Source organism: Danio rerio, chromosome 19, assembly GCF_052040795.2.
Source record: "Danio rerio strain M-AB ecotype USA chromosome 19, GRCz13ab, whole genome shotgun sequence".
NCBI lineage: Eukaryota > Metazoa > Chordata > Actinopteri > Cypriniformes > Danionidae > Danio > Danio rerio.
The window spans coordinates 37976355-38003033 of record NC_141039.2 but is presented as its reverse complement, the minus strand read 5'-3'; the positions used below and the strand labels follow the sequence as shown (position 1 = coordinate 38003033).

Genomic DNA, 26679 nt, shown 5'->3' with positions numbered 1-26679 from the left:
TGTTTTTGCCGTTTTTATTTTTGCGAATCCACCAGAGGCCGCTGTGTACGTTTTCTTCGATCTCACATTTCTCTTGCGAGTGCCATTTGTGCCTGCCCAACTCGCACTTGGACTGACTGACTGATCGGCTGACCCACCCTCCTGCTTCCCTAAACCAAACCAATAGTGTTTTCAAAAGCACCGATTGGCCTGCCTACCCACTTCCTTAAACCCAACTGACAGTTTTCAATAGCAATCCAGAAAAAGAAAAAACGTTGCCTGATTTGTAATACGTTTTCAGATTTTACCACGTTTTCACCCTGTTATTTACTTGTTTATTTTATTTTATAGCAACTATTTTTGTCTTATCTGCTTTCGATTAACTAACCCACCCTCCTTCTTCCCTAAACCCAACCAATAGTGTTTTTAAAAGCATCCATTAACCAGCACCCACCAACTTCCCTAAACCCAACCTTCAATGTTTTCAAAAGTAATCCAGAAAAAGAAAAGCCATCGCAGCAGTCAGATTTTAACCCCATTTTCAGATTTCACCACATTCTCACTCTGTTATTTAATTGTTTATTTTATTTTTTTGCCTTTTTCTGGAATCGTTCTTAGTTGGACTCGTACCCTGCCGTCGCGGTCACCTCGTCTTTGCATCTCAAGTCCGCTGACTTACGCGACAAGCCACTGGACAAACTGGTAACAGTAGAAAAGCCGTAAATACAGAGGCAAGCAGTCAGCCAGTGCTTAATTTGTGAATTGTGATGTCCCGGAACAGATCGGGGTAACGGATCCAGTATGTTACTCGAGGATGGAGAGGTGTTGTACACGAAAGTGGAGAGCGATAGGGTGGGGAAGGGTGGTCTGGGGAGCTTGGTTTGGCAGTGTATGGCAGAGTGGTGTCACAGACGAAAGTGAAAAGCGAGGTGGAGGGGGGGGGTGCAGGTTGTTGCAGATAAAATTGAAGAGGGTTTGGGATTCTTGGAAGAAAGTGAACAGCAGACGGGGAAGGAGGGCGGTTGAGGAGGGGGGTCAGCAAAATGAGGTGCTGGATCCAGAGTGTTCCGCCACAAATTCAGCCCTGTTGTCAGATAATAAGCATAGGGGTTTCGTTTCTTAAAGATGAAATGCAGCCATATGTACTTCAGGCTACATAATTCACAATCTTCAGAAATGTATATAGTGCTACTTTTTCAGAATGAGCCTGTGTTGGTTAGTTAACATCTAAAGTCAAGAGAACATGGATGATATTGGTACCTATACTTCTTATCTTCTCCGTCAATGTAGAAAGTGTCATACTGAGAATAAGCCTGGTGTTCATCTGCATCTTTGAGGTGAACCTGAAGCGTGTAGTCTTTTGTTGTGGTGAGCAGGTGGATGACATCATTTCCTAACCAGTGTTCTCCTGACGGATCTCCAAATCCCTGATGAAAAATGATTACAAACAAAAGGTTAAGGATGCTTTATTTTCTTGACAAACATTATCTCATCTCCTACAAATGTCAGACCAGAAGTCATTCATTTTGGTCTCAACTTCAGGGTTCATACACATTTTTACTACTAAAATTCCATGACTTTTCCAAGATCCTTCCAAGACTTTCAAGTCCATTTTCATGACTGAATGTTTCATGCAATGTCTACATATGCGTGATAAATGAAAAACAATGCATATTCAATTTTATTACAGCAAATCATAAAACATGCAACAGTCTATTCAGTTTAAATTTATATTTATATCTATGTAAAATTGATTTAGATAATGCTTACACTGCACTAATAATGTGAGACTATGTGATTGGCCAAGTACAAAAAAGAAGTAAAGATCTCTAACCTATATTCAAGTATACAGATATCTGTTTTCCGAGGGTTTTTCTGTTTTTCCAAAACTTTTCCATTCCTGAAAAATGCCATGTCAAAACTCCATGGCTTTTCCAGGTTTTCCATGACCGTATGAACCCTGCACCTTATATTAAGTGGCCATAAATATAGGTACTTGCATAAATAAGTACAATGGACTTAATGTGTTCAAACTGACCTTATTCTGAGGCATAATACTTCCCATTCTAGTTCGCTTCCATTGATTTTTAGATGTTAAAAACTACACATTATGTTGTTTAATGTTTCAAACTGATATTTTCATATTATATTATTGTACTTTTATAGTTGTGAACTAACTCATTTCTAGAGCAAGTAGTTTGACTATTTTCTGCTGTTTATTATTTTAGTCATTTTTCCCATAGGCAATTGAATTAGAAGTTCTAAACAAGCACAAATAAAAACACACTTCCACATTACATAAAGTCAATACAACATTTACAACATTTGCGCTCTAGGAATGTATGTCCCCACCATTGTCAAGAACAAATCTACATCCATGAGACCATGATGGACAGAGGCCAGTGGGTAAATTTGGCCAGGATGCCAAGGACTCTTTATCGAAGGACATTCAGGGATTTTTAACAACCACATAGAGTCAGGAGTTCCTTTTAACATCTCACCTGAAAAACAAGGCTCACTGAGCAGTATAGAGTCCCCTTCACTATACTGGGGGGTTAGGAACCACACAGACCAGAGGTTGGGCGCCCTCTGCTCGTCTCACTAACACCACTACCGGCAGCAAGCTAGCTTTCCCATGTGGTTTCCTATCCGGATACTGACTCTCTGTGGTCGTTAAAAATTCCAGAATGTCCTTCGATAAAGAGTAGGGGTTTACCCTGGCATCCCTGGCCAAATAGCTTCAGTGGACGAATATGAGAGATTTGCAGAGAGCTAGCTGCTGGTTTATGAATAAAAGAGAAAAAAACTTCTCTATGAGTTTATAAGGGCCTTAAAAGGGGGAATGTGTCAATCATTTACACATTTGTTGAGAAAATAAAAGGACATGGCTTCTGAAGGACACTCCTGGAGTCCTTTATCACACACTGGTAAACATTTCACAAGACCCACTATATAACCAGAGCAAAATGTTGCATTTCCATCTGCTTGGACCGGCAAATGAGATAGCACTTTGTGAATACTGTGAGATGTGGTAATGCAGCTGGGCATTCAAATGCTTCGATGCACACGTTATCAGCAATCTACAGGGGCTCCCGACTCCCACGCTCCATCTGGGGCCAAATATTTATCATTCACTTGTAAAAACATTTTTTCTTGGAAAACAAGGGGAAGAGAAAACAAAACTTGTGCCATTCTAAAAGCACTCCCAGAGCAGCCATAGCAATTTGTCTGCTGAAGTAGCCCAGGTGAGATGAATTACCAGAGTTTTTTTGCATTTTAAACGCAATAATGGCATTTTCCAAACAACTCGGCTCTTTAGGGAATATAATGTGCTAATTTTAAAGCAGCCATCGCTAACAGCATCCTTCTCTCCTTGTATTCTGTTACTTGCTTTAAATGATGGACGCAAAGTGTGAATAATGACGTCCAATTCAAATTCAAGTCTTATCTTTTCTCTTCTCGAGACTCCAAATGACCCTGTGACCGAATTAATATATACTCTTCCTCCCAGACCAGGAGGGAATGCAGGTTTAACAACAGAGGGAGACGTGGGAATTCAGAAACGGCCAATCAGAAGTCTCCTTCTAAAGAAAAAGGTCAACGGGGGTCACCGAAGCATTGGTGATCTGCATTTATACTCGTCAGCTACCACAAATGAGGAGTAGACGCTCTCCATCAGCGCAGGTTAAATGTGTGCTTAAAATGTTAGGCACTTCAGATTAATCGTTTGCATAAGTCAAGAAATCTCAATAAGGGATAGACAGGCTCACATGGAAATTATACAGTGCGTCTTCATTAAAAGAAGTGATCATAGTTCATTGTCTGAGGCAAAATTGAGAGAAATGATTCAGAGGAAATTTTAATGATGGCACAAAATCTAATTCCTGTTATATATTTGTCAGATGTGAGTAAAAACATGAAATATGGGCTATTTTATTACAACATGATTGATATTGTAGAATTTATCAGAAGGTTTTTATTGTATTTAAAAAGATATTCAGTGCACAAAGATCTGATTAATATTGATGCCTGCAGTAAAATAAATGATCTGAGACAAAGAAAATTGGGGTTTTAAAGGAATTTAAAGGTAAAATGCAGAAAGATAACCAGACTGCTTCCTAAAGCTATCCTCTTGTTATATGGTTAAACAAATTAAAAGTAGAAAAGGCTCTAATTGGTTTGGGACGAGATGTTCTTACCAGTTTGTAATCATTCCAGTCACGGTTGAAATCGACTGATCCATCATAGCGATGCTGAAAGACAGTCCAGCCTCCACCTTTAGTTTTCATATCACAGAATACCTGGTTGGAATGAAACACATTCATGACATTAATATACACATATTCTTAGTCATTTTACAGTTTTAACAAAAGAGAGATAATACTAGCGTGACATCACTGTCAGATGCTAATCTTACATGTCAAAATATGCATTTTATATACAATATAACATTGTCAAAGTTATGGTATGTAAGGTTTTTGCATATCTGATTTTTATCCAGATGGGTTTTTGAAAATCTGGAATACACACATACACACACACACACACACACACACACACACACACTCAAAGTATGTGATTTGAGATAGCATAGCCTTGCATCAGATTCCAATCTGACAGGATAATTGAGATGATAGCATGATAGTAAGTACAACAGATTAAATTTTTATCATTTTTCTGGTGACTTCATTTTGACTGATTTTATAATCATTTATTTTTGGCTAAGGTTGCTCGTTTTATCCTGTTCTTAAATACATCTGACCAAAATTTTGTGCCATTTTGTGCCATAAAACAAGCATACTTAGAAGCATAAGCCGCAGCCATACCACCCTGCAGCCCAAGACTGGCAGTCTGTGTGAGTGGTAATGCCCCAGTAAAAGTGAAGGGGACACTACACTGTCAGTGGGCGCCGTCTTTTGGATGAGACGTTAAACCGAGGTCCTGACTCTCTGTGGTTATTAAAAATCCCATGGCTCTTCTCGTAAAGAGTAGGGGTGTAACCCCAGTGTCCTGGCCAAAGCCCCTCTATCTGCCCTTATGTACATGGCCTCCCAATCATCCCCATTCACTGAATTGGCACTATCACGGTCTCTCCACTCCATCAATAGCTGGTGTGTGGTGAGCGCACTGGCGCCGTTGTCCTGTGGTCATCTAAGTGGATGCTGCACACTGGTAGTGGTGTGGTGTGTGTTTGTATTAAAGGACAAATTTGTATTACAAATAGTATATAAATATATTTATACATTTTAATACAAGAAGTGCTGCTGTGAAGAAAATATAAAACTGTATGGAAAGCATCGTCAATGCACCGTGATGATAATCGCAACCAAACCGAAACGTGAGACCATTGTAGGTTCACACCTCTATTAATTTGTTTGTTTAAATTCAACCAAAATAAATGATTTACAACCACTTAACTTTAATAATATTTTTTTTCAGTGGGCTTAGGCTTAGTTTGAACTTTGCATAAAATAAAAAGTCATTAAAATGAAATCAAAATCTTTAAATAAAAAAATCAATAGCATAACAAGCATAATAGCATAATAATAATGCCCAAAAACACTCAGGGAGTCAGCCTATACTATTGTGTACAACATATACATACAGTATAGTTTTATTTCTTATCTTTAAGTAATCTAAATATATAAAAAACAAGATATTAAATTTTATTAGCCAAAAAGACAATAAACTATTCCAGCTTAACATTTTAAGGCAATGGTTGCCTATTTTTTTAATCAATAAAAGCTAATCTGAGCAGTGTTACTGCTTTAATTTTACTAAAATATGCACAAAAAAAAAGCACACATCGATTCATCAAAAGATGCCTCCTGGGTTAATAATGAGCTCTTTATACTTCTGTAGGCTGTCAGCACTGACAGAAAAAACCAAATGAAAACTTAAAAGGCAAAATATCATATGAACTTTATGAGTTATCACAGTTTTTAATGAAAAACGGTACCCTTTCTGAACCCACAGTCTTTTTTGAGAGCAAGAACTGGATCACAAAGCACCAAATTTAGCTTTTTGATTCAGGACATTCTGTTCTTATCCTTGTTCACAGTGAGATGTCAGTCCTCTGTTGGGTTTTTATTCAGTTTAAACTGAGCAATAAACCAGCCATACAAATAATGAATTGTCACAATTTTAACCCCAAGTCCCAAAGAGACACGATGAGCTATAAACATACTGGTCTAGATGCAGTTTAAGCACTCGATTGTACACTTAGTGCTTTTCAGTAATTCCCTTAAAACTATTGCTAACCATTGATTTGCTATTGAACGCCAAACGGATTAATAATTTATTGCTTTGTGGAGAAAACACAGAGTCGGTTTAAGCTGTAAGCAAAACCATGTAATAAAAATTGAATTCCATCATCCAAATCCATCAAAACTAATTAAAGCCAATCCCGTAATGGATTTTCTTTTCAAATATTAAACATTTCGACCCTGTGGGTGTCAAGTGAAAAACATTCCAAGTAAATATCTTCTATATGATTTTTGTCCAATTTTCCCAGCTCTTTCTGAGAAAAAATAAGCTTAAGGAGAAGGCCAAAAGCAATAATTTCTTTTTGGCGAAAACATAAAATGGGATAACATACATTTCCATCCCTTTAGCGGGACCAGCTCATAGCAATAACACTGGTCTTGAGACCTTCGGTGGTCAAAACTTGAAACAGCTAATCAGGGTTTACAGACAAAGCACTCCCGCATTAATGACATCTGTAGAGAGGTTTCTTTTGGGAAGAATGAATGGATTTCATTGTTATTCAGCAGAAGCTATCCTTCTGTTTGCATAACAGATGTGAGATGTTCTTTGTTTTCTGCTTCTTTGGCTATACACATCAAAATGACAGTCCTTATCCTGAGCCAAATATTTCCGTATTATTTTTTTTACCTCTTGAGACTGTCTATTTATTACCATATGCACATTTACACAAATCTAATTTATACAAATGTACAGCACAACTCTATCATATGAATTCTGCTCTGTGTCAGGGCTGGTCAAAATGGAAGCAAATGATAATAAAAGTAAATGCAACTTATTTAACTCATTTAAATTATTTCTTTTTCCACTAAATTGTAAAAAATGTAAAACTCTGAATGGTAAGTAACTTAGAGATACGGAGATAAAGAAGAGATAAAGTTACTTAACATTTAAAGTTTTACATTCCATGCAATTTAGTGGGGAAAAGAAAGAATTTAAATGAACTAAATTCTCACTCTGAACACCAAGCACAAGAACTTGTATTTTTGTTATTATTATTTATATCTCAATATCACAATTCCGACTCATATTTACAACTTTATTTCCCACAATAATGAAATGCAAAACTGAAACTGCATCTCATGATTAAGGAAACATTTCCATATTTAAAAAAAGCTAAAATATGTAAAACATCCAGTTAATGTAAACATTTATTCATTTTCCTTCGGCTTGGTCTCAATTTCAAAGGTAGCAACAGTGGAATGAACCGACAACTATTCCAGCGGATGTTTTACACAGCGCATGCCCTTCCAGCATCAACCCAGATTAGGAAAGTTAATGTAAACAACACAATTTAAATATGTTTTGCTAGTTGACAAAGTATATAGTATTGAGCTCTAAGTATTGAACATGTCACCATTTTTCTCCGAAAACATATTTGTAACATGGGTGCCGTTGGCTTGAAATTTTTACCAGATGTTGGTAACAACCAAAGAAACCCATATATGAAAAGAAAACAAATCTAATTAGTTTACAAATTAAGTTACGTGCAATAAAATGAAATAACACAGGGAAAAAGTATTGAACACATGAAGAAAGGCAGGTGTAGAAAAGCAGTGAAAGCCCAGACTGCAGCTAAAATCTCTTATTCAGAAACCCTCTGCTCTTCGTCATTGTAAATGAAAATTAGCTGCTTCAGTCCAACATCTACATTATCAGGATGATGAAGATGAAATCAGGGTGGAAATTTCTGCAAAACAAAGATCCAAAACACAGTCTAGGAAACTCTCATATGCTTTCAGAGAAAGAAAATCAAGCTGTAGAATGGCCCAGCCAATCACCTGACTTGAATCCAATAGATACTAAATAAATACTAAATAAAGATCATATTTGAAAGACAAGACCCACAGAACCATCAAGATTTTACACTCTGTTGAAGTCTGCGTTGATGCATGTGACTTCATTCTCCAAATTAGGGTCATTTTTAAGCTGCCATCACCAGAAAAGCCTTTTATATAAAGTACTAAATACATTTCAGTAGTTCTGTTCTTCTTCCTTGTGTCATTTCATTGTTATTATTTGTTTTGTTTCATAAAGTATGTTTGTGTTGTTTGGGTTTTTACCAAAATCTGGTTCAATTCCATGTCAACAACCATGTCAACACAATAGCGGTGTCTGAAATTGCATACTTCCATACATACAGTATATAGTATGCTAAAAACAGTATGCGAGACAAGTAGTTTATCCAAATTCACAGAAATTGAAAAGCAGTAGGGGAGAATAATAACCTACTACTTCCAGTGAGATTCCGAAGTGTGCATCCTATAAACGCTATACTATCCCATGATAAATCCGCAAGAGAATTCATGAATGAAAGTAAAGCGGGTGTGTCACAGGATCATAATAAAATGGCGTATGTAGTACGACCGAGCTCCATTCATACTACTTACTTTAGTGCTGGGCTAAGATTAATCGTGAAAAATTGCACCCAAAATAAAAGTTTGTTTTGACATAATATATGTTTGTGTGCTGTGTATGTTTATTATATTCATTCATTATTTTTCTTTTCGTCTTAGTCCCTTTATTAATCTGGAGTCGTCACAGAGGAATGCACCGCCAACTTATCCAGCATATGTTTTACGCAGTGGATGCCCTTCCAGCTGCAACTCATCATTGGAAAATGTTTATTATATTATATATTAATATTATAAAAGTATTTGAGAAAAAAATATTTTTTTTCATATATAAAATATATATGTAAAGTTGAATTCAGAATTATTAGCCCCCCTGAATTATTAGACCCCCTGTTTAGTTTCTCCCCCAATTTCTGTTTAACGGAGAGAAGATTTTTTTTCAACACATTTTTTAACATAATAGTTTTAATAACTCATTTCTAATAACGGATTTATTTTATCTTTGCCATAATGACAGTAAATATACAAATTATAAATATTTTTCAAGACACTTCTATACAGCTTAAAGTGACATGTAAAGGCTTAACTAAGTTAATTAGGTTAAGTAGGCAGGTTATGGTAATTAGGCAAGTTATTATATAACAATAGTTTGTTCTGTAGACTATTGAAAAAAATTATAGTTTAAAAAGGCTAAAAGTTTTGTTCTTAAAATGGTGTTTAAAAAATTTAAAACTGCTTTTATACTAGCCAAAATAAAACAAATAAGACTTTCTCCAGAAGAAAAAATATTATCAGACTGTGAAAGTTTCCTTACTCTGTTAAAATCATTTGGGAAATATGTGAAAAAGAAAAAAAAAAATCAAAAGGGGGCTAATAATTCTGACTTCAACTGTATATGATACAAATTTCATATGACTATGTATGTAACAAAATAGTTTTGAATATTTTAGCTTGTATGTATGTGTGTATCACATACTGTATACATAGTAAATATAAATGACACATAAATGTGATTAATCGTGAATAATCTACATTAATGTGCATGATAAATCAAACAAAGTGAGGTTTAAAATAAAACTTGTTTGAACTCTCCAAATGAAAGGAGCCACCCAGCATGAGGCATTGAGGGGTGGCACGTTATAAAAGGGTGGTGAAACTACACACTGTATACCGGTTCACTCTCACTCACTGCATTAAACCCTGTGCTGGCAGGAAGCTCTCGAATCAATGCCAAACACCTGGTGCCGATGCCCACAGGAAATAGAGTGGAAGACGAATGAGTGCAAAGGAAAATAATGAATAACAAAAACAATTTTAGCCACATTTTAAAAATGTTCATCACCCCAAGAGCCTCCCAGAAATTAGATTTGACTCTGCAAGTCAAAGGCATAACACAAATCGTGGGAGGTTTGCTTGTGGTTCAGTAGGGCAAAATTTTGAAATAAATACGGGTGCATATTCACAGTGAGATGCACAGAGATTTGGCCTGAAGGTAATGTTTCCCTGGCTTTTTGATTTGGTTTTATGATTGACATGACATTTTCATCTTAGCCTTTTTTTTTTGGAACGACATACTGAAATTGCATTATAGTGAAACATTCTGTCCTTCCAGATTATAATGTAGTCCTCAAAAACAAAACATTAAATGTCAACGGAGCTCAGTTTCTTAATCACGATACATGCCAGAATTCATGCTTTACAAGTCGTCTTGGTTTACATGCAATATGCAATCTATTTTTCCTTTTTTGTTGTCAAAGTTCTCCTGCTTTTTTCAGATAATATTGTACCCTTCATAAAAGTAAAGGTGCCAGGAATAACCAAATAGGGGTTTTCACATTGATTCCATAGAAGGAAATGTTTTGGTTCCCAAAAGAACCTCTTGTGAACATTTCTTCACAGAACAACTTAGAGTAAAGAAAAAAATAAATGATCACTATAAAAAATTGCTGCATTCAACACAATTCCTTCATGTTGTGGCAACACAAATCGATTAAGTTAACGTAATTGTTTTAACAAACTGGAGTCGATTAAACATTCAACAAATTAGCTGTCCCAAAAAAAGCTCAAGAAATGTTGTTTATACAGTGATTTATACAGTTGAATTCAGAAATCTTAGCTCCCTGAATTATTTTTCCCTCCAATTTCTGTTTAACAGAGAGCAGATTTTTTCAACACATATCTAAACATAATAGTTTTAATAACTCATTTCTAATAACTGATTTAATTTATCTTTGCCATGATGACAGTAAATAATATTTTACTAGATATTTTATACAGCCTAAAGTGACATTTAAAGGCTTAAATATGTTAATTAGGTTAAGTAGGCAGTAATTAGCCAAAATAAAACAAATAAGACTTTCTCCAGAAGAAAAAATATTATCAGACATACTGTGAAAATTTCCTTGATCAGTTAAACATTATTTGGGAAATATTTAAAAAAATAAACAACAAAAAAGGGGGCTGATAATTCTGGCTTTAACTGTATATAACCTTCTTTCCAATGTAAATGACATTTTTTTGGAATGAAAAGGTTCCATGGATGTTTTTCATGGTTTTTTCTCCATGTTGTATGTTTTTCACTCTATAAAATCTCCATTTATGACCCTATCATTGTTTGCAAGATCCCACTGGCCAAAAAATATATGTGTAACATTGTTAACCAATGTATAAAACTGGAGGAACTGATATAACAATGGGTTTCAAATCTTTTTTTTTCTGTCTTTTGTCTTTTTTTGCCTTTTCTTTTCTGTCATTATAGTTGTCGCTTTTTATAATGCTCTGTGTTGTCATTGCATCAGTGACTCCAGTCTTAATTCCTGCACACATTTATATAATGCCAGTTTAAGTAGATGTGGTTTCTTTTACTGGCTGCCCATTATAGGACAAGCCAATTTTAATTTATAAACTGAACTAGTATCTATTTTCATACTACCAAAACCTATTTTTAAATACTAGTATGTTTTTTTAATTATTTACTTTTTTTATTAGTAATAAGTGTTTATTTTTAGATATAGTATATAAATAATAGTTGTCCCAGAGATGGGTTGCGGCTAGAAGGGCATGTGCTGCGTAAAAACTTGCTGGATAAGTTGGCGGTTCATTCCGCTGTGGCGACCCCGGATTAATAAAGGGAGTAAGCCGGCAAGAAAATGAATGAATGAGTATAAATAATAGTACTTATTTATTAGATACTACTTTTTATTAATTGTACTTAATAGAGACATGCTTGTTTTTTGATACTAGTACATGTTCATTACACAGTATTCAGACACTAGTACCTATTATTAATCAAATACTAGTACTTATTAGCTATTGTATTGTTACAAGTAAAAAAAAGTTAATTGCCATTGACTTATATGGGTATCTGTCATTAAGATATTAACTATTTTGTTTTAATTTGCACATCATTTTTATTCACTTGCAGTTATTCATTAGGTTGTAGTATGTATACAGTAAGTCACAGGTGTCAAACTCAGGACTGCAGTTTAGTTCCAACCCTAATTAAACACACCTGATCAAACTAATTAAGTCCTTCAGTTTTGTTTGAAACCAACAGGTAAGTCTGTTGAAGCAGGGTTGGAACTAAACTGTGCAGAGCTGCGGCCCTCCAGGAACTGGATTTGACCCCATTGATTTAAGTAGTAGTATCTGATGTAATGTAACTACTGTCTAGTGTACAGTATACCAGTGTCTATTAATATGTACTACTAGTCTCTAACAAATATGTAATAGTATCTAATATTAAGAACCAATAAAGTAAATTGTTCAACGTACTAACCTTAATTTTCTGGGTGGAATTAGGAAGATGAATGCTGTATATCCCATTTTCTGTCACTCCAGATTTGAATATCTCAGCACAGTCTCTAAACTTCAACATCTCCTTATCAACTGGAGTGGATATATCTGGAAATAAATCGCATATTTATTTTAAGCTAATGAAATAAGGAAATAAAAGTATACTTTGACACATTGATTTACTTCACAAAACTGATTGATGGTTGGATGGAGGAAGAAGAAGAAGAAAAGTGATTCATAAAACTGTAAGTCCATGACTAACGGCACTTTTAAATATATAAAAAAACATACAGGTGCTTGGTGACTAAATGCGTTCGAGACGATTTGCCATGGTTGTAGATTTTTTTAATAATATTCCAAATAATGTTCAGTTTTTTGCACTGACCTAACGTTTCACTTCATAAGTTCTCAATGTATTATCAGGAGGTATTCATTTTATTTTGCTGTATATTTTTTATGACCCTCAACGTGCCTGTAGATGTAAGCGGTTTCAACAAAAAAACATATTTAATGTTCTTCTGAAAAACAAAAGTCATCTACTGCACATCCTTGTAGGGGTGTGAAGGTACACTGGAGTCATAGTTCGGTACATGCCATGGTTTTGGAGTCATAGGTCGGTACGGGCACAGTACAACAGGAATAATAACAAATCTCCAGTACAGCTATTTCTGTTTATTTTGAACAGGCAGAAGTGTTTTGTCACAACCAGCTACAGAACTGAAGAGCCTCAAGTACAACATGAAGGTGGTTCATTACACTGTGGCGACCCCTAATAAATTAGGGACTAAGGAAGAAAAATGACTGAAGGAAAAATAAAACTTTATAATTAGGAAACTGAGTAGTAAACCTGGGCGACGCAGTGGCGCAGTAGGTAGCGCTGTCGCCTCACAGCAAGAAGGTCACAGCTTCGAGCCTTGGCTGGGTCAGTTGGCATTTCTGTGCGGAGCTTGCATGTTCTCCCTGCGTACGCTTGGGTTTCCTCCAGGTTTTCCGGTTTCCCCCACAGTCCAAAGACATGCGGTAAAGGTGAATTGGGTAGACTAAATTGTCTGTAGTGTATGAGAGGGAATGGGTGTGTATGGATGTTTCCCAGAGATGGGTTGCGGCTGGAAGGGCATCCGCTGCGTGTGCTGGATAAGTTGCCGGTTCATTCCGCTGTGGCGACTCCAGATAAATAAAGGGACTAAGTTAAAAAAAAAATAAATTCATGAACGAGTAGTGAACCTTTCAACGATTAAGCTCAGACCTCTCCGAAAACAATAGAAGAACAATAATTGTGTATTAAATTTAAGATTCAGAGAGCATCAAAACTGAAATGTCTTTTAATGAAAATGCAGCACTGTATCGATCCATAACAGCAGGTACCGCGGACAACAACTCTTCAGTATGATGTGTGTGTATAGAGAAGGCCCTCATTTACTCACTCCTATGTGAAAATAAATGATTTCAACTTTTTACCCACGGCAGCGTTCATTTGTCATACTGTCAGTTTCAGAACAATTTGGGGTAGCAATTTGGCCAACATAGGAACATTCTGAAAACATAGCCCTATATACATTTCTGGGGATAGCAAATTATGTAGCCAGAGCTACGTATGGCTGCATTTCCTCTTTAAAACGAACGCTACGGGGAGGTATGACGTCATTCCTTTTCGCCCTTACCAGCTGACCACTTACTTCTGTGTCGATGGCTTACCCGCTGTGGCCAGTTCATCCATTAGCTCGACATGTATGTCAGTGGACTTAAGAGTTGTGTTGACCACAACAATTGGATTCAAGTTCGGTGAAGAATGGTTCCAGAAAGCAGGTAAGACAAAAACAGAAGCCAAAAAATAAAATAAACAAGTAAATAACAGGGTGAGAATGTGGTAAAATCTAAAAAAGTGGTAAAAATCAGACAAGGCCTTTTTTTTTTTTTTTTTTGGATAGCTTTTTAAAACTGTCGGTTAGGGTTTAGGGAAGTTGGAGGGTGGAGAGATCGGTTGGTTGGTCAGTCAGTAAATCAGTCAGTCAACAGCAGCCTCTGGTGGACTTACGTGAGAACAGCAGGCGCGAATGGCACTTGCAGGAGAACTTTGAGATCTAAAAAAAGCATACACAGTGGCCTCTGGTGCATTCACAAAAAACAAAAAAAAAACAAAAAAGCGCACAAAAAATCTTAGCTCCTGGGACGTATTTTGCTCTCTCCAAAAATGTATATAGGAGTATGTGATCAGAATGAACCTGGGTTGAATTTAGCATGACAACGGCAACATTGTGGAATGGCGTTTTTAAGGCATAAAGACTACTTTCTTTGTGAATGACTCCTCATCTGGACAGATTATTCGTCAAAAGTGCATGAACCAAACCATGAGCCTCATACCATGATGGTTCAGGATGAATACATGTACCGTTACACCCCTTCATCCTGTTGATTAAATTAATACAAAGATTTAATTTATGCGTGATCTATCTTTTGAGAATCTGCCCTGGTCAGAAGACCCTTTTGTTTCCTTTAGGCAGGTAACATCCAACTTAACCTTTGATAATGTGTAATTGGCACTGACCGTTACAGTGAGTGACCATAGCCAGCAGCTGCTGCACAGTGTCAGTGAGCGAGGCCTGCTGTCGCTGGATCAGTGTGCTGTTACGAGTGGAGCTGGCCAGTTCTCCTTCCAGCAGACTGACCAACTCATTCTGTCTGTCCAGAAGCTCCAGCAGCTGCTGCTTCTCCTGCTGGATGGCCTGAAGCTCTCGGCTGTGCTTGGCCTCCATGTCTGCAAAGCGCTGTTCCATGTAGCTGAGAACAAACAAACAGACTGGTTTACATGTACAGTACTGTGCAGATGTTTTGGCCATTGTTACATTTGTTGTTTTAGTGATTATTTAATGACATATAGGTATTTGGCGATAACCAGGGTTTGGAAAAATCTAAAATTTTCTGTTATACCGTTCGTTTAGTATTTGTAAGTGGCTTTTTTATGTGTGTTTTTTTTTTTTTTTTTGCAACATTTTTTTAGGGTAACAGTATTTTCAGTAGAAAAGGTGCCCCCACATCAAAAGCTACAGGTCTACCCTAGATTCAGGAAACATTTGAAAAAGAAATATAGCATAGCAATATCCAAGCCTGCTGTAGACCTGAACAGTGCAGTGGCTTAGTTTATATCCAAAGAAAATAATGATAAGTGATGTGCGGATCGATACTAAAATATTGTTATCTCTGACACCAGCTTTGTATGTTCTAGAATTGATTATCTAATCGAAATATTGATATTTCAGTAATTTGGAGCAAATATATAGTTTTTTTGGAAATAGAAATACAGTGAAAAGTAACCACGATTACCCTAGTTTATCTGAATAATGCCAACTTAGTCGGAACTACTTGTTCTTCCGCCTGCCAAGTCATGTGCGTAATATGGCATTGTAGTGACACGCTAGCTAGCCACTCAGTCCGAGCGAAGTTATGTGTGGAGCTACTTCACTTCCATAAACTCAAACAATGTGGTTTGTGACACATGTAACAAAACAGTGAGGTACTGTGGTAAAACCACAGACCCAATCAAACACCTACATATAAATCACAAGACAGAATATGACTATGTCATGACTAGGTGGTCAGAAGAGGAGAAAAGGCAAAGGAGCAGCAGGCAGGCACTATCCATGTACAGAGGGTGAAAATGTGGCAACGTGGCTGTATTTTTGGGGCTTGAGTTTTTGTGACAATGATAAAACAAAAGAAAAAGTTACAAATCTTTAAGGGGACTGTATTAACATGTCACTTATTTAAAAGGTGTGAATGTTTATTGTTTTATATTAAGATGTTCAGGCTGGCGTTTAAAGATATACATGCTCAGATACTTTCAATAATATGCAAGTTTGCTCTTTTTTTGTATGATAATATTTTCATCAAGATGCAATATACAAGAATAACTCGTAATATGTCTCATATTCAGCATAACTTAAATTATCGGTATCTGATTTGTATCGCCGATACTCGCCTTTATTTTACTTGGCATCGGATCGGATAGGAAACCAGTGGTATCGCACATCACTAATAAAGATATCCAAAGATGCATTTTCAAGGTGTAAAGAAATCTATATATTTGAAACTAATGAAGAGAACAGAAGTCAATGACTTATTTTAATAATTTAGCCAGACATGTTTTTCTGTTTCGAAATATTTTAAATATTTTTTTTTTTAAATAACAGATTTTGTACTTTTGTTTCAGAGAGTGTATGTTATATACAAAGATAACATGGTTAGAGTTGGAACATTTTGATCATTTAAAGTACCCCAATTATGGATTTTTTTTTTAAATGACCTTTCATGTAGTGTGTGACACATCTCTAAGTGAATGAAAACATCCTGTAAAGTTTGAAAATGCACCGAGTATAAAATTACTGTCTCTCATAAGAAAGAGTTTACTCTGAGTTTAAAACAAATGGATTTCAAAATCGATTCCAAGCTGTTTCAGGTGGATTTCAACATTAAATATTAGCAAAGAAAGCTTTCCCATTTTGCTGTGCAAGCAGTCCTGGGTTAACATCAAGTTGAACATAAGGGAAAAATCTAAAAATCTTGTAACATTTGTGTCCCCATTGTTTTACTGATGACTGAAGTGTTAAGAATGAGATTCAAAGAAATATTTGTTATTTAACGGTTTTGTATATTTTACTGAAGAATCCTGCCTTGTCAGACTGGTAAAAATGTTAGTTTTGTTGTCAGTATAAAATCTTCAACCCTTAATAAGCCATAATAATGCAAATGGGCGTTCCCTTTTTAATGTGCTGTATACAGTAGACTAATCACAACTAGCTGGGTCATCACAGAGAGCAAAAGAGGACCATGTAAATGTACAGTAAAAAAAAGTTGTAATAAGCACATATTATAATACAATCAAAGTTTTTTTTAACTTTGTGTGCATGTCAACCTGTTTTCCCAAACCAAAATATGAACTTTTTATTATCCATAATAGGGGCACTATAAGACTGAAAATGTGGCAGAATTAGATGGAAGAATGAGAAACAGGTTTGGAGCTGTTTTTTTGCCAGTAGTTTTGGCAATATTAGTGGCATTGTGAATGTTCAATTCTAAAAAGTACAGACAAGTTGTAATCCATTACCCCATTCCTTATAAAAAATAAATAAAATAAAAAACATATTGTTAATGGTTTTATTTTTCAGTATGATAATAATCCTATACACGCTGCTAATCTTATTAAATCATATCTGGAAGAAAAAAAGCAGCTAACGAAAGACTGCCGGTCATGAAGTGGCCTCCATGGAGTCAAGAACTGAATATTACAACCCAATCTCATTCTGGAAACATAGCCCCGCGGACGTTTCTGGAGACCGCGTTTTACGTGGCCGGAGGTACGTAAAGGCCGCGTTTGGTTTTTTTCGAGCAAACGCTGCGGGGCAGTGTGGCGCCGCTCCGCCCCTCCTCTTCGCGCTCGCCGGCCGACGGCTCGCCTCCGAGTGGAGGGCTTTCCCGACGCAATCAGTTTGTCCGCCTAGCTCACAGCGTTGCGTCGGCGGAGCGGAGGCCCCGGAGGAGGAGGAGGAGGAGCCGGAGCCGGCCGCGGTGGACGACGACCGGGATTGAGTCCGGGGAACAGCAGGTTCCGGAAATCAGGTAAGACGAAAAACGGAATCCGAAAAATAAGGGCGAGAACGCGGCGGGATCCGAAAACGATGTCGAAATCAAAGACGAGGGCTTTTGGTTTTTTTTTTTTTTTTTTTTTTGATCTGGCGGCTTTTCGCTCGAGAACGGCGTGGGCACGAATGCCGCGCGCTCCCGAGAGGCGCCCACCCGAGACACGAAAAAGCGCGCACAGCGGCCTCTAGCGGATCCGCGAAAACAAAACGCTCCAATACGTACCTCCCGGGACATAAATCGCGGTCCGCAGAAACGTCCGCGGGGCTACGTTTCCACAATGAGCCCGGATTGGAATATTACAGAGGCCACATGGGATCACCTGAATATAAACAGAAAAATTTGACAGCCAAATTCAATGTGTGCACATATTTTCCATATTTTCTGTAATTAGGAGGCATAAAATGAAATACGGATATGTACTGTTATTTTTATGAGCTCAACATTTTAGATAACCGGATTGCTGATGTAACAGTTGAAAAGCACTTTCTTTTTACTGTTTGTGTCACTCACTTGTCTGTACTTGCATGTTCCAGACAGTCTAAGCATTAGTTATGAGGATTTTGTCTGAAGGTTACATCAATGGTGCATTGACGTAACCTTCAGACAAAATCCTCATACTGTAACTTTAGTCATAATGTTTGAGTCACTTAACGCTGTAAAGCCTGACAAAGAATGTTATACTGTTTTTAAACAATTACCAGGACTTTGGATCCAAATATTAGTTATAATGACCTGTAGTCAAGTAGTTATAAACATTTTACATCATATTTTACTCAATGTTTTGGGTCAGTCTAATTGGTTTTTGATTCAATTTATTGAACACATTCAATTACAGCAAGATTCTCATTTATCAGACAGAGAAATCATATCAATAGATATGTATTTAAAACAAAACTCCTGGTTATATATTATTTTCTGTTGTTCAGCTGCAAGAAATAGAAGCCATTTCTAAAATATAAATTCCAGGGGTCACACTTTACAATAAGGTTCATTAGTTAATGTTAATTAATGCATTTACTAACATGAACAAACAATAAACAATACATTTACTACTGTAATTGTTCATGTTAGTTAACGTTAGTTAATGAAAATACAGTTGTTTATTGTTAGTTCATGTTAACTCATGGTGTATTAACTAATGTTAACAAGCATGGACTTAGATGTTCATAATGCATTAGTAAATGTTCAATTATGATCAATAAATGCTGTAAAAGTGTTGTTCATGATTAGTTCATGTTAGTAAATGCATTAACTAATGAACCTTATTGTAAAGTGTTACCATTTCAGGTGTTGGTTAAAACAACAACTTCTTTTAATATGGAGAATATTCCTTCTATTGTATGCTGTTGCTTTTATATAGAACACGATTTAAATCAGCCTTTAGGCTCGATCGTCATGCTCCCTCCTGTTGGTCCTAAATCTGGCAACCTGCGCTTGCGTTTGTTTTGATCCAGGAATGCAATACCTAGTTCAACCTCAAGGTGTCAAATTTACCTACTGCACCCTTAAGTAACAGACTAAAAAATACCAGCGGAGTATTACCTGTTTTTTTGTATAACTTAATTTACAATACCAACTACAATGCCAACTTGTCCAGAATATGTTTTACACAGCGGATACCCTTCCAGTTGCAACCCATGACTGGGAATCACCCATACACTCTCATTCACACACATACAGTATGGACAATTAGCTTACTCAGTTCACCTATAGTGCATGTCTTTGGACTGTGGGGGAAACCGAAGCACCCAGAGGAAGCCCACGAGAACATCCAAACCCCACACAGAAATGCCAACTGACCCAGCCGAGGCTCGGACTAGCAACCTTCTTCCTTTGAGGAGACAGTGCTACCCACTGCGCCACCACCCCGCTCACAAAATGCATAAAACTATTCATTTATGGAATTTATTTACAGTGTAGTTTTAAACATAAAAATACTTAGTCTTCCTTAACATATCAAATCTGCTTTTTCACTTCGCTCTGTCATTAAACAGCTCTTTGATGGTTTACGTGGCTCTCAGCACAGATGAACCCTTGAACAGGCCTCTCGTATTCCACATCACAACACGTCTGAGAGGCTGGTAAACCTGTAAACACCTGGATCCCAGTGCCATTCGCAGATGGGGTTGTTGCCTGGCCTTCTCCATCAAAATCAAAATCAACAACACTGACAGGCTGTGTGAGCTGGCATCTTACCAAGCTCCAAATAAAGACAATAAATCCCACGGGCCTGATCTTTATGAGTCCAACTAATGACTTTGCAGCAGTTTTTTATTGAAACAATCCACCCACACAGATTGAACAAGCTACTTTCAGCGAGTTGAGAGAAGCATGTGCTAAATCTCTTTTCTAGCATGCATTCTTTCAAATATATCTGCACTTGAGTATGCAACTCAGGCTCATTCTGAAAATGTACCTCTCTATACATTTCTGGACATCGCCAAATACGTCCTTGTAAGTTTTTTTTTTTTTTTTTGCAAGCTTTGCAAACTGACTAGAGGCCGCTGTATATACTTTTTGAGATCTCATATTTCTCTCACGAGTGCCATTCGCGCCTGCTGTTCTTGCGTAAATCCACCAGAGACCGCTGTCGACTGACTGACTGACCGATCCATTGACCCACCCTCCTCTTTTCCTAAACCCAACCAATATTGTTTTCAAAAGCAACAATTGACTCCCCCACCCACCTCCCAACACTCTTTAAAAAGCAATCCAGAAAAATAAAAGCCCTCGTCTGATTTTTACCACGTTTTCAGATTTTACCACATTCTCACCGTTATTAACTTGTATATTTAATTTTTTGACTTTTGTTTTGTCTTACCCGTTTTTTGACAGACTTAAACCCTGTAGTCATGTTCAACTCTGTATCTCAAGTCCACTGACGTATATGATGAGCTAACCTGACAAACTGGTAACAGCTGGACGCCGTCCATACAAAGATTTGCGGTCAGCTCACAATTTCTACCCCACAAATAAGATTGTATCTAAATTTGGTAATCCTAATTCAAATTGTGTCTCCTGTAACTCAAGAATCGAATCGATTGATCATCTTTTTGTCAAATGCCCACGTTAAAGTGTTTTGGTCTGATTTATCCATCTTTTTTTACATCAAATTGTAAGTTTAACATTGATTTTTCTATGTGTCATATAATTTGTTACTTTTCTTATGACAAACATAACAGAATTTATAGGCTATTAATTTGTTTAATTGGGTAAATATTATATTTACAAATGCACATTTTCTTCATTATTACCTACAGATGTTACTACTTCAATGTGTTCCTTGTGCCGCCATTCATGCCGCGGCGACGGCGGTACTTGATGCGCCGGCAGCATTTGACCGCTGGGTGGCACTTTAACCACAGATATTCAGCTTTGCCTTTTCACAATGCTAAACAGACTGTTCTGTAGGCGTAGCTTACTGTATGTGATGTGATGTGTTCAATTAAAATATAATTTTAATTTAGTTTTTCTGGTAATAGACATGCTCTTACACTATACTATGCTGTAGAAAAGATACATGGTGAGAAGTCAAAAAGCAAATATAAGAATTAAGTTATTAGCCTTCAGTGCCCGATTAAATTGCGTTGGGGTGAAAATAATGTTTTGATTTCTTTGACTATCATGGCAATGTTATAATCTCAAATCTTAAACGTGCGCATATGAAAAACAGCAAAATAATATAGATTATCCTGCCGGTAGAGCACATCACCTCACAGTTGTGAACTTGCGATCACCTCAACTTACATTTAATTTTTTTTTACCTGGTTTATTGTAAACTTATTAAGTGCAAAGAGGATTCGTTTTGGAAAATAGAATTGAAGAAATGAAAGACAACTAAAATGAAAGCACAAACATTCAGTACAAATAATTAGTCTTAAATAAATAAATAAATAAATAAATAAATAAAGCAGTCTTTTAGTCTAAATATAGAGAGATGTAGTGTTTGCTATTTTGATAGAACTAAGACTAGACATGTTCATTTATATTTTTAATTTACGTTTTTATTTACATTTTCGTTGTTGATTATATTTACAATCTCATTTTATGTTTCAATTATAGTACATAATAATAAACGAATAATGAAAATAAATGAATAATGAAAATAGGACATAAATTAAGTCTGGCAGGTTTATTTTTAATAATTTAGTTTCAGTTCCGTTTTTTTGTTTCAAAACGTCAATGTTCTGCTTTAAAGTATAACTGTTGTTTTGTTTTTTTGTTTTTTTTTACTTATGGCTCAGTATGTTTTGTATTTTAATTTCATATTCAGTCACCTTGCATATGCGTGTCCCGCTGGTTAAACGATGACGCGGAGAGAATGCGCTGCTTAGTGAACCTAACGCGCCATTATTTTAATTCTATATTCGTGAAGAATGAGCCAACCGCATATGCTTAGTCCTGTTGGTTGGGACTCTGCTTTATAACTTAGTTTATTACAATAATCACACTTAGCTTTGCCATCGTTCTTCACATGTTGCCACTCGGCACATCTTGCGCTCCATCTTTAAACAAATGTTTACATTATTGAGGTGCTCTCCGGCGGCGAAGTTTCTGGCAGAGTAGCGAGTGAAAAAATGTGCTTGCAGAAATTGGAATCAAAATTTAAATTATATATAACAAGCATCGTATTCTTTCTAATCCTCGCCCAGTTTTAATACAAGTTGTGTTTTTTATATTTGTGGCTGTGAAGTTTATTAAGAATATATATATATATATAGCCTACTTTATTTTTTTATACTTTAAGTGATCTGCTTGAGGTAGGTCACGTTTATCAATGGTAAGTTTTAGCCTAAGTTTACATCAATAACATAATGTGTATTGTCCTTTACCATACAAAAAAAAAAAAAAAACATTATTATACATAGTTGCCTTTAGCCTATAAAAAGGCCGCAAATGCATTAAAAGGCAAGCGCATATCTTAGCCTTGAGTTTGTTCACACTCTGCCTGTATTAACATAAATGCTGTATTTTAATATAGCTTATTTTGATAAATTAGCTCTAACCTTTGACAGCTTTTTCTTCTTTTTCCGCGGTTATGCGGCATTATATTTCACACACATTTGCAAGGTGACTGAATATGAAGTTAAAATACAAAACATACTGAGCCATAAGTAAAAAAAAACAAAAAAACAAAACAACAGTTATAGCTACTTTAAAGGAGAACATTGACGTTTTGAAAAAAAAAAAAAACTGAACAGAACTGAAACTAAATTATTAAAAATAAACCTGCAAGACTTAATTTATGTCCTGCGGCAAAAATAATTTTATTATACTTTTGATCTGCTTAAGGTAGGTCAATTTATTTTTCTCAGTGTTTCACGTACTGTACGGCAATGTCTTTAAATAAATAATTTATTTAGGCCTATTTTCATTATTCATTTATTTTCATTATTCGTTTATTATTCGTTTATGTACAATTGTTGAGACATAAATGAGATAGTAAAATATAATCAACAACGAAAATGGAAATAAAAACAGAAATAAAACAGAAATAAAAATGTCTTGTCTTAGTCCTATCAAAATAGCAAACACTGAACATCTTTCTATATTTAGGCTGCTTTATTTATTTATTTATTTATTTATTTATTTATTTATTTATTTATTTATTTATTTATTTATTTATTTATTTATTTATTTATTTAAGACTACTTATTTGTACTAAATGTTTGTGCTTTCATTTTAGTTGTCTTTTACTTCTTCAATTCTATTTTCCAAAACAAATCCTCTTTGCACTTAAAAAGTTTACAATAAAGCGTGTTAACAAATTTTAAATGATTAATGAGGGAATTATAATGCTTTGACTTATTGTTTAATATCATTTACAAGCACAGTAGCTGTATGGGCTATTTCTGTCCGTTCGCATCCCATCCCTTTGCGCTCCCTGGCGGCTCATTCACAAACTGCGGTCATACACTAAAAACAGAGCGGCACCTATTTCAAACGTCGGCGGTACATGCTGCGGCGTTAATAGCCACTTTGAACTCTCACCTACTGTAACTTGCCAATTTTTTTTTGTGACTTAAATTGTTTAATTACTACTTTACAAAATGTTTACAGCAAAAAAAAAGTGTAAAAACTGAAATTTTATAAGGACTTTGTACAGTAAATGTTATTTAATTTCATAGTTATCTTATTTTATTATTATATATTTTTTTCCTTGTTTATTATTGTACTTGATGCAATCAATTGTTATGGTTAATGTGATTGTATTGTTAAAACACAATAAAAAAAAATTTAAAAGGTAAACAGTCAGGTGGTAAGCGCAAAAAAAGAATGGTGTCATACTGCCCCATAGCATTCGTTTTAAAGACAAAATGCAGCCATATAGGGGTACGTTTTCAGAATGAGCCTATGTTGTGATTATGCATTACGACAATAAGAACAATGAGAACTTTGTTGCGTGATACAGTAGTTCACCAAAAATTTAAATATACTCAAAACTTTATTGACTTTAATTGACTTCCATAGTAGGAAAACAAATACTATGGAAGTCAACCAACCCAGGCTCATTCTGAAAGCCATATATTTCTAGAGAGTGCCAAACACGTCTCAGGAATTTTTTATTTATTATTTATTTATTTTTTTACAGTTTTTGTTTTTCAAGAATCTGCCAACGGCCACGGTGTATGCTTTTTCAGGTATCAAATTTCTCTCCAGAGTACCATTCACGCTGCTCTTCTCACATAAAACAGCTAGAGGCCGCTGTCAACTGACCAACTGACTGACCGACCGATCAACTGACACACCCTCCTCCTTCCCTTAACCCAACCAATAGTGTTTTCAAAAGCACTGATTGACCTATGTAACAGTAGCGGTGTACAGTTCAGAATTAGTCATTTATTTGTTTAAATAATTAAGAAAAAAATAAAGCAAAAGAAAAGATCTTTGCAGAGGTGGGATCCAAACCCAGGTCTCTTGAGTTGGTGTTCTGCGATGTAACCACTAGGCATAACAAAAATAACAAAGTACAACAGGTACCAAACAAGATATTCACAATCAGTTCAGATATCTTACAATGAAACTTCCTGTAACACTATTTTTTTTTCTCAAAAAAAAAAAATCCTTTTTTTTCAAAGGTAGTCCTGAGTCTAATCAATAGTACAAAAAAACAAATCGGTCAAACAGTTCAAGCGTGTTGAATTTCAGAGTTCGAAAGTTTAAGGTTTCAAGTTTTTAAAGTGTTTTAAAGTTGCCCTGTTTGGGAGTCACTTCTCTTCCTTGTTTCTCTTTTCCAGTGTATACATACAAGTGATTGGCCTCCCTGATTGGCTGACTTAACATGACGTGTGTATTAAGTAACAATTTTTAGCTCTACCTTTTGCTTCACTTCTGTCGTCATGGTGAACTCCTCTCTACGTCACAAGTACGTTGGCATACATGGTAAGACACTGGACAAACTGGTAACAGCCAGAAAGCCCTCTATATGGAGGTAAGCAGACAGCTAGTAAACTTGAAAAGGACCGGCGTCGTGACGCCCTGCACCATTTAGTCAAAATGTAGCAACACATAGCCCTGGCTAAATATTTCGCAATCTCCAAAAATGTATATATAGAGGGACGTTTTCAGAATGAGCCTATGATGCTGTCAATGGTTATAGGTTTCCGACATTTTTCAAAAAAGCTTATTTTGTCCTCAACAGAATAAAGAAACTCAAACAAGTTTGTAACAATTGAAGGGGAAGTAAATAATGACAGTTGTTTAATTTTGGGAGAACCATCCCTTTAAGCTACGAATTCATCACAAAAACTTCAACAGTATTCTAGTCCTGAACATGTTATACTCTCCCTTTTTCAGATAGAAAGTTTAAGTTTCCACACAAAGCTTGTATATTTTAATTTGGCTTTCCAGAAAGATGCATAATTACTTGAGCTTTACTTCCCCGAAGACCAAGAGGGATGAAAATGCATTTCCTTTATTACTGGTGCTTGACAGTCAATTTAACAAAATGCAGTTTTTTTGTGTGTCAAAGGTGCTTGCATCATTGTTTATTTCAATGCAATTATAAAGTCATAAAAGAGAAATGAAATGTGGTTTATTGCATATTTTTCAGTATATGAAAACTGGAATAAACAGGGAAAATTAATTTCGGGCCAGATTATGCCTGATATTAAAGGGATAGTTCACCTAAAATGAAAATAAGATCATTTTCTCAACCTGTATTCCAAACTAGAACGAAAAAAATGGTAATTGTAGAATGTTATTAAAAAGTTCTGGTTCCCAGTTAGGGCAACATGATGGCTCAGCGGTTAGCACTGTCACCTCACAGCAAGAAAGTTGCTAGTTGGAGTCCTGGCTGGGTCAGTTGGCATTTCTATGTGGACTTTGCATGTTCTCCTTGTGTTTGTGTGTTTTTTCTTCGGGTGCTTCGGTTTCCCCCACAGTCCAAAAACATGGCCGCAGTGTATATGTGTGTATGGATGTTTTCCATTACTGGGTTGCAGCTGGAAGGGCATCCGCTGTGTAAAACAAATGCTGGATGAGTTAGCGGTTCATTCTGCTGTGGCGACCCCAGATGAACAAAGGGACTAAGCTGAAGGAAAATGAATGAATTAATGTTTCCTAGTTACTTCTGTTGTATGGACAAAAATACAATAGAAGTCAATGGGAACTGTTTGGTTACCAAGAGTTTGTTCACTGACATTCTTCT

General features: G+C 36.0%; 1 protein-coding gene across 1 annotated transcript in view; it reads right to left on the bottom strand.

Moving 5' to 3' along the window:
- Positions 1 to 26679, bottom strand: part of angpt2b (angiopoietin 2b) — a 58637-nt gene that overhangs the window by 11502 nt on the left and 20456 nt on the right. The window contains 4 exon segments of the mRNA NM_131814.1: positions 1240 to 1406; positions 4179 to 4280; positions 12376 to 12500; positions 14938 to 15170. Of these exon segments, the coding sequence (NP_571889.1) occupies positions 1240 to 1406; positions 4179 to 4280; positions 12376 to 12500; positions 14938 to 15170 (627 nt within the window).